We start from the raw sequence: 13,991 nt of genomic DNA, 5'->3' as shown, positions 1-13,991 counted from the left end.
CTTCGCTCCCAGGAGCACGCTGTCCCTCTGCAACTGTGTGGTCCTCTCCCTTCATAACCCAACACTACCCCATCAATCCAACCTCTTGGCAAAGAGAAGAGCCTGAAGGATGACTAATTTCTTACAGGTGTCATTAAATAAGCAGCCAGGCAAAGGGGGGAAAGCCTGGAAATATTGTTTCTGTGGCCACAGTAACAACATTAGATGTCCACTTCAAATGGACAAAGCATGAGGGAATCCCCATGCGAAGGTGCCTTCTTGATGCTGTAGCCACAGGAAAAGCCTGGTTATGAGTGGCTAGCTCTCACACTTGACAGTCAGACAAGCTCAAGACATAAATCTGTAGGAAACCAACCACAGCAAAGTTTCCTCAGTGAGGAGACTCCTCTTACACACAAGCAGACGTTGTGTCATCTGTGTACTTTACCGGGACAGATGTCATATATTATTGGCCAGATTAGAGTCAACAATATTAAACGATGAATGAATCATCAGCTCCTTGGGTTCCTGCTGGAAACGCTCTCAGTGATTTACATCTTCCCATTAACAACCAGCTCATTTAACAAACTTCAAAGACCAGTGCCTGCCTTATCTAATATTGCCATCAAATGTATGCCTTATTCATTCCATTTAATGCTAATTTTAAATCCAAGTGTCACACAATACTTAGTGGAATGCCTTGGTGAATCCCAATACTTTGCATCAACGCTATTGTCTTATCAACTAAACCCATGACCTTAAAAAAAAGACAACTACTTTGTTCAGAAAACCCACCTTCCACAAAACTGCTTTAACAGGCAGTTTCATAGCGTTAGACACTGAAATAATATGTAAAAGCACCGAGAAAGTGGAAGGACAACTCGGATCCTATAGCAGTAGGACAGCTAGGACAGCAGTAGGTTTGCTGTTCAGTGGTTCCCTGGATTAAGCCTTGGATGGATCTTGCCTTAGCAGAGTTTTTCCAACTTTCCAGTAAAGCCCCTGTATTTCTACGGGTGATTCACACTCCCGTTGCACTGGTAACTCATGCACTGATGGCCTTATGCCTCCATGACCTATTGCAATGGCAGGTCTAACACGCTGGAAGCTAACATATTATTTCCAGTGGTTACCAAGCCATCAGCAGCTGGGTTTTTGTTTTGGGCTGGGTGTATCTGTGGTCATCTACTGTTACATTTTCCTCAGATAATAATGCATCAGAGCACAGGACAGGTTATGAACTTAAAACAATGGCTAAAAAACTCTTAGCCAATGCAAATGCAACTAGTCTGGCAGCTCGTGTGCTCTTTAAACCCTACTAAACAACGCAAACCCAATCACCAATCCATGCTGTCAAACTCTGTTATAAGTAAGGGCACGTATGACTTGAGCGCTCTTTGTTGTTGTTTATTTCATGTCGTTAAGTTCATCCACAAGGGAGGATTTATCATTATTTGCTCAGGAGCCTGAACAACGAGCTCCGAGCCCAGGGTTGCTTTGCAAGCCCGGGTCCAGCCCAGCCATTTGCTGTAGGGACGATGTGACTAACTGCTACCTCACGGGCGACCGTCCCGGCTCCTGCTTTGTTGGCCAATACTGCAAGCCCCAGTTCCACCAAGGACAAAAACACATGACTAACTTGAAGCACGCACTTATCCCAGCAGCAAGCAATACGCTTTCTGGTGTGAATCTCCCGAGAATTAATTTTGTGCTCGGTGCTGTATCTGAAGGAATTTGCAAGCGGGCAGAGGATGCCCAAACATGACTGATTAATGAACAAGTATGCTGAAGGAATGCCAGCAAGTCTTGCTTTGTGCTTTCAGACACCAAGAGACTTCAGAAGGCGTCTTTAATATTTAAAATTTGACCCTGACTAAAACATTTCGAATTGTCAGATGCCTGCAGGACTAAAATGCCCAGCTTGCTTTAAAAAAAAAAAAAAAAAATTACATGGGGTTGTATTAGGTGGAAAGTTCATTTTAACAATCCCTTCTCCAGCTCTTTTTCATTAAGATAAAGACGTTTGAGGTCTGGAGGATCCCTGTAACAGAGCTCAGACCCGCACAGCCTTCAGCCAGCCCCATGGCGTGGAGCGGGATGATGGGGTTTGCCAGCAGCAGCCAGCTGTAGGCCGACTTTGCTGCAGATTAAGCAGCGGGGGGTCAATCTTCCTGCAGAATATTGTTTTATCTCATAATACCTTTTTGTCCTGCCCTTTTGTTCTTGGGAGAACAAAGGGTGAATCCTACGTCAAAGGTTACGTGAGAGCACGGCATCTGGAAACCTCAGCTCTGCACCACGGCTGGGGGAGAAAGAGGACCCTGTGACACCAGATAAATTAATAGCTTGTCTCAAAAAAAAAAAAAAACAACCCAAACCAACCCCAAATCCTGCAGGTCAGTGGGAACCGTGAACCCGGAGCATCGCAAAAGCACCACAAAAGCAGACTTTCTCGCGCCCAGCTCGCAGCAGCGGCAGCGTTTCCACCAGCTGTGCTGGGCAGCACATCACGGTGCTGCTGGGCTTCGCTTCTCCATCAGCGCCCGGGCAGCCGCGCACCTCGGCTTCCGTGGCTTCCGTGTAAAGGGCTGCGCGTTTTCCCCCAAAGAGCAGCCAAGGGACATCCCGGGCTTGTCGGATTCAGCCCCGGCGCTGCCGCACGCGGGAAGAAAAGGAATTGCCTCGCGCTGGCACCAGCCTGGGCGTGAGCTCCAGCCACAGCCTCCCCGCTGGCTCCCGGCTGTTGGTTGTGCACTGCAGAAAAGCAGACTGCTTCCCTTTACTGCTTGTTGTGCAAGCCCTATGAAGACAACAACCCCTTTTCACCGAGATGACTCTGCATATCATGCTGGAGAGGCCACGTATTTAGCATTTTATCATGCGAGCACCAGAGGTGCAGCGCAAACAGGCTTTCTCACAGCGACAAACCTGAAAGACCAGGATGATTATCCGTGCGACGCATAGAAACAAGGAACTATTGTAACTTTCAGGCTGAGAATGAATAAACAGTAATTATGCCCATGCAATAAAATTATCCTCATTAGCTAAAGATGAGCACAGGCGAAAATCAGATCCAGCCATCATCCAAACCCAGCGCGTCCAGCTCTAAATCTGAATTTTCTGCTTTAAGCCCTAGCATTACTGCCGCTCTCTGCAGCATGTCTGATGCGACAGGCCGAAAACATGCATCTTATACACGCCAGGACCGAGTTCCATTAAGAGCACAGGTAATTTGGGCCTATAATTAACTCCAGGGACAAATAATAGCGCTTATGAGTCAAATTCACCCGCGGGCAACCACAACAAAAATGCTACTCAGCTGAGTCATTGGGAAAATTGGCAGGCGGCTTGAATCGTCTCCCAAACCCAGAGCCATTACGCTTCCTCCTCCGGCCCGCCTTGTGTGCTCGGGGTTTATGAAGACGACCTGCAGTATCTGCAGATACTCTGAATTACACTCCTCCCTCCCCGGGTCACTGTCTCGGCTTTCCCGTCTCGTGAGCCGCCGTGCCGGGCAGCGGGAAAGGTGCCTCACACAGCTCCTGGGACTTCACGGCACGGCATCTCCGGGGGCATCGCCCGCGGAGCTGGCAGTCCCTGGGAAGTCAGAGAGCCCGGTGCAACCCAGGGCTCAAGGACAGACTTAAGAGATAATAGGGCATCAATAAAATAAAGACAAAATTAAGGGGGGGTGGGGGGGAAGAAGTGGAAAGCGGAAAAATCCTTCCCCCGTTTCCACAGCCCTTAATCCTGGAGATATGTATTCGTGCATTAAACAGTTTGCGAGATGATGATGTAATTGCGAGATGATGATGTAAGTGAAATCTCTGCAAATGTTTTTTTTATAAAAAAAAAACCCACTGATTACTTCCCCACTCTCCTGCCGGCTAACCTTTCACAGATTTAACAGATAACCCACAGCAAAGGGAAGCCAAATTGCTGAAAGTTTCGTTGCCCTCCCAGATCTCCCTCGGTGGGTTTACAAGCAGCTCCTCGGCGGGGCCATCGGGCGCTGCCGACAGATGCGCCAAGGAGCCTGCCGACAAAGCCACGCGTGCGCATCTTTTAAGCGACATCTGCTGCCGTTTAAGATATTAGGAAGCACGTTGAGATGCCTGAACAGCTTGGAATGGATCAGCGTGGGTGAAGGCAGAAAACCTGCTCGGGGGGCTCTGGCTGAGAAACAGAGCGTTTCCCCGAGCGAGCCCGGCTCCGCTGCCGGGCGCAGGGAGCGGCTCGGCTGCGGGAACCCGTCCCTCCTCCCGAGGGCCAGCCCTGCCAGCAGCCACCCAGAGAAGGGACAGCACGAGGTGCCCACTGCCCCTTCCACCCCTAAGGCAAGACGGGGGACCGCTGCGGCACAGAAGCGCATCCTTACTCGGACCGAAAGAGGCTCCAAGTCCCGAGTCTGGCAACCCGCTAGCTTCACCCAGTGCTTCCTCAGCAGCTGCTAAAGGACTTGCAGGTAATATAATAGTAATTTGAGAGGTTACGGAAGAGCGGGACGGAGGTAGGTAAAAAGCAGCCTGTCATTAATAGCAAATAATTCTTCCGCCGGAATATTACTGTGTCAAAATTAGTCTCATCCCTGTCATTACAGCACTCTCACTGTTCTGCAAAGGCAGTAACGCTCCGCAGCTGCTGATGGATAAGGAACGCAACCATCGTCTCTGACGCTAACGGGATGTGGGTACGTTGAGCAAATGACTCAAGGAGTGCAAAGCCTCGGCGCCATCGGCCTGCCTGCCCACGACCGCGCTCTGCATTTCGGTGGTTCCTGGTGCACCTCAGGTTTCCAGACCTGTAGAAGATGCTCCAGCACGTTGCACCATATCTCCCAGGGGATGCGAGCAAAGGGCCCCACTAATCCCATACCCTGCCCTCTCTCTCATGACGCCATCGTTGTCCCACACAGCTTAAATCCAGCCAAGACAAAACTCGAACTCTTTCCTTCTCCTTTTGAGTCATCCAAGCCTCTCTAGAGAAAGCAAGGTTTTGCAGGGAGCAGCGAGGGGAGAAGTTTCAGGGAGAAACTGCTTGTCCTCACCGAGAAGGAGGAATCCTCTGGGGAAGGAAGACCTTAACTCAACGTGTCTAATGAGCAAGGAAAGGGAAGATTCTGCGGTCCCTCTACGTCCTCATCCCAAGCTCTGTGCAGGATGTGACAAGCTGTAAGCAGCTCAGCACCACACAGCAGAGCTGAAGGAGCCCGTGCCACCCTACAGCCGAGGCTGGAGCTGCCCTGGTCCTTGCTGGGGAAACACCCGCAGGATTCTGCTCAATGCCGGGATGCCTCACGGACCTGGCAGTGCTGGGAGCCGCCAGCTTTGCTTCCCTTCCCATTACAGCTCCAGTGCCTTCCCGCCAGTGTACAGTTATCAAAGACCCTTGGCCACCTCCATCTGCACGACGAGCTTTGAGCCCGGGTAGCTCAAAGGCAACCCAGCTACTACGAGCGTTGCGATCCCCATTCCCGGTGCGAGAGGACACCTCTTACCTGGCATCGTCATCCCGGGCTACAAGAAGACGCATGTGGCTGGTGGCTGATGCCGTCCTCAGGATGTCCACGGCCCTGCAACACAAGGACCACAACACATCAATGCCAGCAGTGAGCCATACAGAATCACAGAATCATTAAGGTTGGAAAAGACCTTCAAGATCATCAAGTCCAACCATTAACCCAACACCCCCACGCCCACTAAACGGTATCCTGAAGCGCCACGTCCACACGTTTTTTGAACACCTCCAGTGATGGTGACTCCACCGCCTCCCTGGGCAGCCTGTGCCAATGCTTGACCGCTCTCTCGGTAAAGAAATTTTTCCTAATATCGAGCCTAAACCGCCCCCGGCGCAACTTGAGGCCATTTCCTCTCGTCCTATCGCTGGTTACTTGGGAGAAGAGACCAACACCCACCTCGCCACAACCCCCTTTCAGGTAGCTGTAGAGAGCGATGAGGGCTCCCCTCAGCCTCCTCTTCTCCAGACCGAACACCCCCAGTTCCCTCAGCCGCTCCTCATCAGCCTTGTGCTCCAGACCCCTCCCCAGCTCCGTTGCCCTTCTCTGGACACGCTCCAGCACCTCAGCGTCCTTCTTGTAGTGAGGAGCCCGACACCATCCAGCACATCTCCTCCCTCGGGAAGTTTCCGTCTCAGGGATGACCACTCTCTGGTTCAAAATTCGCGCGTCCCCCTGAGAGTCGGGGCAGCGTGCTGGGGTCCAGGCACAGCCTCCCTGCAGCTGCAGAGGAGTCCTCGGGGACCTCCTTCATCAAACCCAGCCGCTCTGGGGGGGGTTTGGGAGCAGGAGAAGCTCCTCGTGCTTATTCCCAAGCATCCATCCAGCCTAAGCACACCGTGTGGGGATGCAAGGCGGCAGCGGGCTAGCAGCACGTTTAATGGAAAAGGGGATGCCCCAAAAGTGCAGTACGCCTCTGGATCAGTTAATAATTTTCTTGGCAGGGAGCTGAGGGGCTGAATTGCAGCTCCGGAGGGAATCCCCCGCGCAGAGCAGTGCTGTCGGGCTTAGGCACTGGCTAATCTCCTGCGCTGGGAGCTGCGGGGCTTGCTGGGAGCTGCAGCAGATGGGGGGGCGGGGGGGATGCCAGGAGCTGTTAAAAAAAACCACCAGTTTTGGGGGGAAATGTCTGAATATCTCACAAATACGGTTCGGGTTCGCTGGTCTATTTTTATCTAGAAACTTTTCGTTTGCTAATTCCCAAGCTGGCTCTTGGGAGCAGCGCTGGCTGCATCAGAGCACGGACAAAGCGATGCCCTGGCGTCCTCCACACAACCTGCAGCCTAAACCACATCACAGAATTATACAAAAGCAACAGGAATGCAAAAATTTCCGTTCGGATATGGTACCTCTCGCTTGTAACCCCAATTAAGGAATCTCCGTTGACCTCCAGGATCTGGTCTCCTGGCTGCAGGCGCCCTAGAAAAGAAAACTAATGGATAGAAACTGCAGAAAATACAGCTTGGAGGGACTGGGAAAGAGGTTGGGCAATCCTCCCCTTTGCCCAGAGACAGGATGAAATATGCATAGGTCCTTCTCAGATGCTCATCCAACCTGTTTTTCAAGACGAAGTTTCTGCAACCTCCCTCAACAACCCATGCCAGTGTCGCAGCGCTTCCTCTGCTGTAGGACGTTACGAAAGTAAATACCAAAAAACGCAATAAAGCTTTTACTTAATTCAGTTTGAGGTCAGGTAGAAAACCACGAGTGGCACTTCCACCTGTTCTGGATTTACTTTTCTTTATTGAACGGAAAAATGATGTTGTAACATTCGGAGGGGGGAAAAAAATATCTCTTCGGCTTAAGTTATGAAAGGTGAACTTTGCCTAATAACTACTTATTTGAAGATGCTCTGAATGAAATCGGTATCCCAGAGCAGAGCCGAATTTGCAAAAGGATCTCAGGTAATTTTGGGACTACAGGTAGCGAGTGGCACGTTGGAAAGGACAGGCAGCAAAGCGAAGTTCTTTGTGTGGCGGGGTGGATCCTGCTTTAAAGACACAAAGCGATCATACACATGCAGTAGAGGCTGCTGCCAGATGTTACGATGATTGCCGCAGTGAAAAAATAACTCCCCAGTGCTGGAAAATCGGGGAAGAAGCACCTGAAATGTCTAATAAGGCAACGTATAAAATAAATGCAGTGGATTTTGGCTTTTCTCAGGCTCCGCACCACGTTGAACTCACCGTCTGCGTAAGCAACACCTCCTGGAAGGATCCTCTTGACGTAAACTCCATATTCTTCTCTGGTGAGTTCCTTGATGCCACCAATTACCTTAATACCTGGAGGAAAGAGAAGTGCCCATGAGACAAGGGCAGAAGAACTGCGGCTTCCACCGGCCGTCTCGGAGGGACGCAGCCCCTGAGGCTCCGTTGTGGAGAGCCCCACGTACCCCCTGCGCTACCCAACCAGCAGCCGCAGGATGCGGCCGCTGACACGACACAAAGGCCAAAGGCATCCGGTAGCACCAGCTTGGCGAGATGAAGCTTCTGAGAAAGGTGCAAACCATGGAGCGACCACCTTCCCCGGCCCCGCGTCGTCGCTGATGGGGAAGGGTCCGGCTCTGCGGCGGGTGCCTCAGCCTGCGCTCACGCCTCTGCTAAGACTTGTCATAGGAAGCATTACTGGGGACGAGCGTCTCCCTCAGGAGACCCCCCTTCCGAGGTGCGACCCCCGGGCAAGCCCCAGGTTCAATGCAGCAGGGAGAAGACCCCCACCCGCAGCCATTGAAGAGCTGCACGGCAGCAGCAGCCGCTTTTTATCAGCGTTTGAACCCGGGGGAGGCTCAAGCCCAGCCCAGAGGGTGCAGACATGGCCTTTGGTGCGGCGTGCCTAAGCCGGCCGGCAGAAAGAGACCCGAGAGACCTATTTGTCCCGGGCTCCTTAAGTCCTGCTTTGAAGACCCAGGCTGCGGGCAGAAGGATTAAAAAGCCCAGCTTTAATTAACAAATCTCCCCTGAGAGCCGCTGCTCAGGCGTTTTGCGGCTCTGGATGGAGGGGGGGACACACACACGCACGCTTGAGGGGGTGGCACCGCAGAGGGGGGCACAGCCAGCACGGGGCCAGCTTCATCCCCGGGCTGAGGAGCCCCTCTGAGCCTCGCTGGGATCCGGGGATGCACGAAGTGACCCCGTGCGAGAAACGCCTGCCGCCGGGGAGGAGCGCCTTCCCCAAAACACAAGACCCCATTCTGAAACGAGCAGGAGGGACGAGGGGTGGATCCCTGGATCGGGGTGACTCGGTACGACGCGCTGTTTCCATAACCCGGGCTCAGTTTTCGGCTGAAGACCTTGTCTCTCAAGTCACCTTTCCAGCAAAATTGTGATTAAAACCAGATTACCCCAGTTTTTCATTTCGTCCCCGTATACACCAATTGCTGCTTCTCCCAAGCACGAGACCCCAGCCCCGTCCGAGCGCTGGAGTTTATTCCCTGGACTTGATGCATTAAACCCTACAACCCCCCAGGCGGGAGGAGCTGTTTTACTGGTGGCACTGGGAGCTCATGGCAAGACACCTCAGGAGAAGGCACCGATGTTGTTCTCCGTGGCATTTTTTTAAAGAAGTTCACTGAAATTTGAAATACTGCCCAAAAGAGGTACCGCCGAGTGGCGCGAGCCTCACCAAGGCGTGGGGGCAGGTCAGGCGCCCGCGGACCGAAACGGGGAAGAGAGGCCGCAGCCCCAAATTTCTGCTGACAGAAATTAAAACGTGCTCGTCCCCGAGGATGCTCGGCTGGAAAGCTTCTCGGCTCCCACCCGGGCTGGGGCGGCTGCCGGTGGGCTTCGCGCTCGAGATGGGTTTGGGAAACCTCTGGCCCGAGGGAGTCCTGCAGAGGCAAAGCCCCCCTTGGTTCCCCCGGGCAGGGAGGACACTTGGAAGTCCGGCTTAAGCCAAGGTGGTGACTGAAGGAGTCGTCCTATGTCTTTCTTCACACCAGTACATGAAGTAATTAGGAACGATGAAACGCGTTAGACAAATGGTGTAAAAATCTGCGTCTCAGAAGAGGCGCAGCTGTAGCGTCCAGCGGGACCTGCTGGGGACAGGCTCCTCTGCTGAGGTATCAAGGCAATAATGACTCATTTGCCTTTTGTGTCTGCAAATCAATTGTAATAATGGCTTAATATAGCTGAAGTATCTACAAATCCTCCTTCATCCCCAGTGATGTCAGGAGAAAATCCGATCTTGTTATTAAAATCAGTGATTACTCACAGTATTGCTCCCAGACACACTCAAACTTTGACAGGGGGGAGGGAAAAAAAAAACAAACCAAAAAACAAAACACCAAAAAAAACCCCACACCTTGACTTCTAACTCCCGTGCTGGCAAACCAGCCGGGTGCTGCCAGGCTCTGCCCACCCTGCCCGCCCACCCACCGCCTCGCCGCGGGGGCACTGCGGACGCCAGTCCTGCCCCCCGAGAGATGCACCGGGGAGTCCCCGCCAGGGCGGGGAGGAGGAGGAGGAGGAGGCGGAGGAAGGGCTCGCCCCTGCCAGGGCTCGGACCGAGCTGTGGGATAGCCCGGGACTGATGGTGACAAACCCAAACCGCCAAAGATTGCGGTGGTAGCATTCCTGGGAGTCCGCCTATTTTCTAAACACCGATTTCAATCAAATTTATATTTGGGACCCAATGTGGGTAAATAATGGCTCTTTAATTATCTCAGCATCAAAGTCCCAGTATAATGCTTATTAAGTCATACTTAGGGCCAGATAATCTAGCCTATTTTGGATCACTCTATCTAATCTTTCCTTTCTGGCAAAGGTCCTGGAGCTGATGCCCATGTCCCCAGTATTTTCTTCTCTGCAGAGTAAATGTTTATGGGGAAACTCCAGGTGGGCATACAGGTTAGACTGGCCAAGACGGCGTTTTCTTTAGATTCCTAGCGATCCCATAAGCTTCTTCAAGACGCTTGAGGTTCCCTGGTGCATCTAATCTCGCTCCCACTAATGCCAGTGTCACAGTTCTCAACTTCTCAGGCTATAATCTCACCTGCTCTGGGCTCCCTATACCACGGGTCAAGGGGTGTCCAGGCTAATCTGGTTGTTTGGCCCAACTGTAATCATCTCCGGCGTATCGTGACCCCACCGGCCGCTGTGCCGCGCTGCCGGCGGTCCGCACGGGGAGCGGCTGCCCGCTTTGCGCCTAAGCTAGCAATGTTCAATTACATTTCCCTTAATCCCCCTCTGTTGATCTTGCAGCCCCGGCCAGCTTTTTCTGTCTGGAGGAAGGGACAGATTGGAGGTGAATCACTCGCTGCTCTGTCCTAAGAAGATGAAGGTCAAAATAATGGGATCTCACTGTTTCTGAGAAATGCTTCTTAATCAGCACTTCCCTTTGATGGCTATTCTTTAATTCAAAGCTCAGGTTTTAGGAGCCGCCAGGTAACCCCTTTGAACTTCTGCTGAGGTTCACATGTGGGTTTCCACCTAAAGCCACGGAGCAACAGACCCGGGGCCAAACGCTGACCTGCCACGCCGGCACCGAGCGGGCTGGTGCTGCTCTAAAGAAACTCTGCTGGAATAACACCCGCAGCTGAACACAAGAAACTGATGGAGGCACCTTTTCCCCCCCCCCAAAAAAAAACATATTCTGAGCAGCTACACCCATGGCAGACACGGGGCTCCTGCAAGTACCACTTGGTCCCTCAGCAGAGAGGGGTGATGTTCTGGAGGACGATCGCTTGCCTTGGGCATTTCAAGCCTCGCAAGAGGGGATGAAGAAAGCTGATGATGGCATTAGCAAATCCACGTTATACCTTCCTGCAACACATCACAAGACCCTGTAGAGGGTCTGCAAGACCCTGAAAAGACCCTCTGGCCACAGCCTGGAGGAAAGGAGGGATACTGGGAGCCAGCAAAGTGGCTTGCAGCAGGCTGCAACATCCATGCACTCCTTCCCGAGGTCAGCCACAGCCCCGTCAGGCTTTTCTGGGTCTCCTCCTTAACGAGCTAATCTAACCCAACAGCTAAAATCCCTTCAACTCAACCAAATCCACCTCTGGAGATTAAAATATCATATTCACCGAGCAAAGACATCTCTCTGAGCTCCCATGAACTTCACGAGCAAACGACCGGGGGAAGAGTCAGCCAAGCCGTTCCTCCACAGCAGAAAGCCCTGTTACCCAAGAGCTGGAAACAGCCAATAATTACTCTATAATTAATCTCAGGTCTCAGGAAACCTGACCTTGTTTCTCTGGTGAGTTTGGCTTCTCAAGAGGGGTCTCCAAGCGGTCACCCAGGGACCTCACCACAGGGCCCAGAGCTGCTCTATGGAAGGATGGGCTACGCTTACTATTAAAAATTATGGAGGAGACTGCATGGTGGACCCCGAGAAATCCTGACTCAGGATTGTGATTTTTTACAAAGTCCATGACAGAGCACCAGTATTTTTGCTGCTGGATACACAGAGGTCAGCTGAGATGCTATACTGGATCCTTTTGGGCTGATCTTCATGAACCTGCAGCTATTTCTCACGTTCTTGATGGATATGACCGTCTCTTTTCCCTTCTCTTCTCTGCTTTGATGTTCAGAGCACCGTGGAAGGACATTTGACTCGCTTGCTGCTCACACCTTTACCCTTGGGCCAAATTTTCCAAAAACAGCTCACACAGCCCGGTCCCCAGGAGAGCTGCAACGCCCTGCATCGCCCGTCGGGGTGGCTTCCCGAGGATCCCTGCCTGCGGTGGGGCAGGGAGCTGGGAAGTGCTTGGGATTTTATTTATTTGTTATTATTGTGGGGTTTTTTAATTAAAAAAAAAAAAAATTAATACAGAAAATCATGAAAAGCCCTTTCTCCACCCTGTCCCGCTCAGGGCTCTGGCCCTGGGCTCCGGCACAGCTCTCAGCACTGCTCCCCATCAGCAGGGAATTAGTTAGGGTTTTGACCTTATTTTAACCTTCCAGCTGCAAAAGGTGCTATCAGATGCTCGACACAGGCAGGCACAAGGACCAGGACTTCTGTGAGGTATCAGACTTCACGCCGGGAGGCACGTCACGACACGGGCGCTGGGGACCGGGGGGGTGTTTGGGCTGCCCCAGCCCACCCCGGTGTCCCTTGCAGAGGTTCGGTACTCACCCAGCCCGTTTGCACAGTCGTAGAAATCGAAGCAATGCACAGTTCGATCCATCCCGTACGGTCCCATGAGCGTCCTGGGAGAGAGAAGAGAAGCATCTTTCTTTCCTGGGCTCAAATGAATGGATGCACGGGCGCCCAACCGACACGCGCACAAGCACATCCATCCCACCGCGCCGGACGTCGCCCATGAAATGATGGAGACACACAGGTTGAGGGACACGGCTCCGCGTTATTAAGCCCGCACTGGCAGAAATCAGCCCGCTCCCCCCGCCACCCCCCACCCCCTGAAGTTTATACAGATAAATGAGAGAGTGTGTGCAGGACTGGACGTCATCCTCCACGCCCGGCAAATCTGATGGACCTGTCTGGGATTCATTACCCCAGATTAACGGGGCTGGACAGCTGTCCAGCTCCCGGGAAATGAGATCAGAGCTCGGACCGATGTTCTGGGAATAAACCAGTTTCACAAACACAGCCCAGCCTGTAACGAAGACAGCCGGCCACGATCCGCTCCCGAGGTTTTGTAACGCAGGCAGCCTCCATCCCTCCGGCAGGGGCTCTGGGAAAGGGGGGTGCAGGATCTGCTGAGCCGCTTTAAGTCCCTGCCTTGCCAGGTTGAAGGTGGGAGCTTCTCGTTGCAAGCCGAAGCAGGTGGAAGAGCGTCGTACGCCTGAGCTTCCCCCGTGCCGAGTAACTTCCCCAACCACCCCACAGCCTGCCCCTAAACACCCGCTGGCGAGGTGGGTGTCCCAAATAAACGACGCCGAAAGCACCTGGCTCCGCACTTCCCTAGCTGGGGACCCCAGACTCCAAACCCGGGACCACCAGCGCTTCTCCTCCTTGGGTGGCCCGTGGTGGTCGCCCCCACGAGGATGGGTGGACCTTGAGCTGAGAAACCCGGGGCCAGGCGGGAAACCACGTGTGGGGGTCTCCCAAAACACTCCGCTTCCCGGGATTTAAGCCACAAGAGAAACCGAGTTTCTGAATCGATATCGGATCCCAAATCCGGACGCGGCTGAGGAGGGACAACACTGTGGGGCACAACGGGCTCCTCCGAGTCCAGCAGGATGCAGAAGAACAAACCTCGGGGACTTCTCTTTTCAGGCATCCAAAATACCTCTCAAGCTATCAAGTTATTCTGCCAAGCCGGTTAACACCCACCTCTAAGATTCAGACTTGAAGCTTTTTCTCCTCGTTAAAAATTCCCCCTCTTCGACACTCTCGCAATGTTTCACGCACTCAGGAGGCTGGAGGGACAACTGGCCACCTCTGGCTGCCAGAAAACAGAAGCCAGAGCAGCCCTGGGCCGAGGCTGGTTCAATTTACCGCCCAGGATTTTCAGAGTAATTTGAGTAAATCACCGAGGCAACTCCACCATGAGTGAACAGAAATAGCTCGGGCCGGCACGAAAGACGACGTAAGG

General features: G+C 52.8%; 1 protein-coding gene across 1 annotated transcript in view; it reads right to left on the bottom strand.

Moving 5' to 3' along the window:
• Positions 1-13,991, bottom strand: part of LOC309410209 (syntaxin-binding protein 4-like) — a gene marked incomplete at both ends in the record, with an annotated part of 44,395 nt that overhangs the window by 20,138 nt on the left and 10,266 nt on the right. Inside the window, 4 exons of the mRNA XM_082006560.1 lie at positions 5,477-5,551; positions 6,844-6,913; positions 7,681-7,776; positions 12,569-12,642. Of these exons, the coding sequence (XP_081862686.1) occupies positions 5,477-5,551; positions 6,844-6,913; positions 7,681-7,776; positions 12,569-12,642 (315 nt within the window). The remainder of the gene's footprint in view (positions 1-5,476; positions 5,552-6,843; positions 6,914-7,680; positions 7,777-12,568; positions 12,643-13,991) is intronic.

Source organism: Phaethon aethereus (assembly GCF_964289735.1).
Source record: "Phaethon aethereus genome assembly, chromosome: 15".
Taxonomy (NCBI): Eukaryota; Metazoa; Chordata; class Aves; order Phaethontiformes; family Phaethontidae; genus Phaethon; species Phaethon aethereus.
The sequence above is the reverse complement of the archived record's forward strand: the minus strand, read 5'-3'. Positions and strand labels throughout refer to the sequence as shown.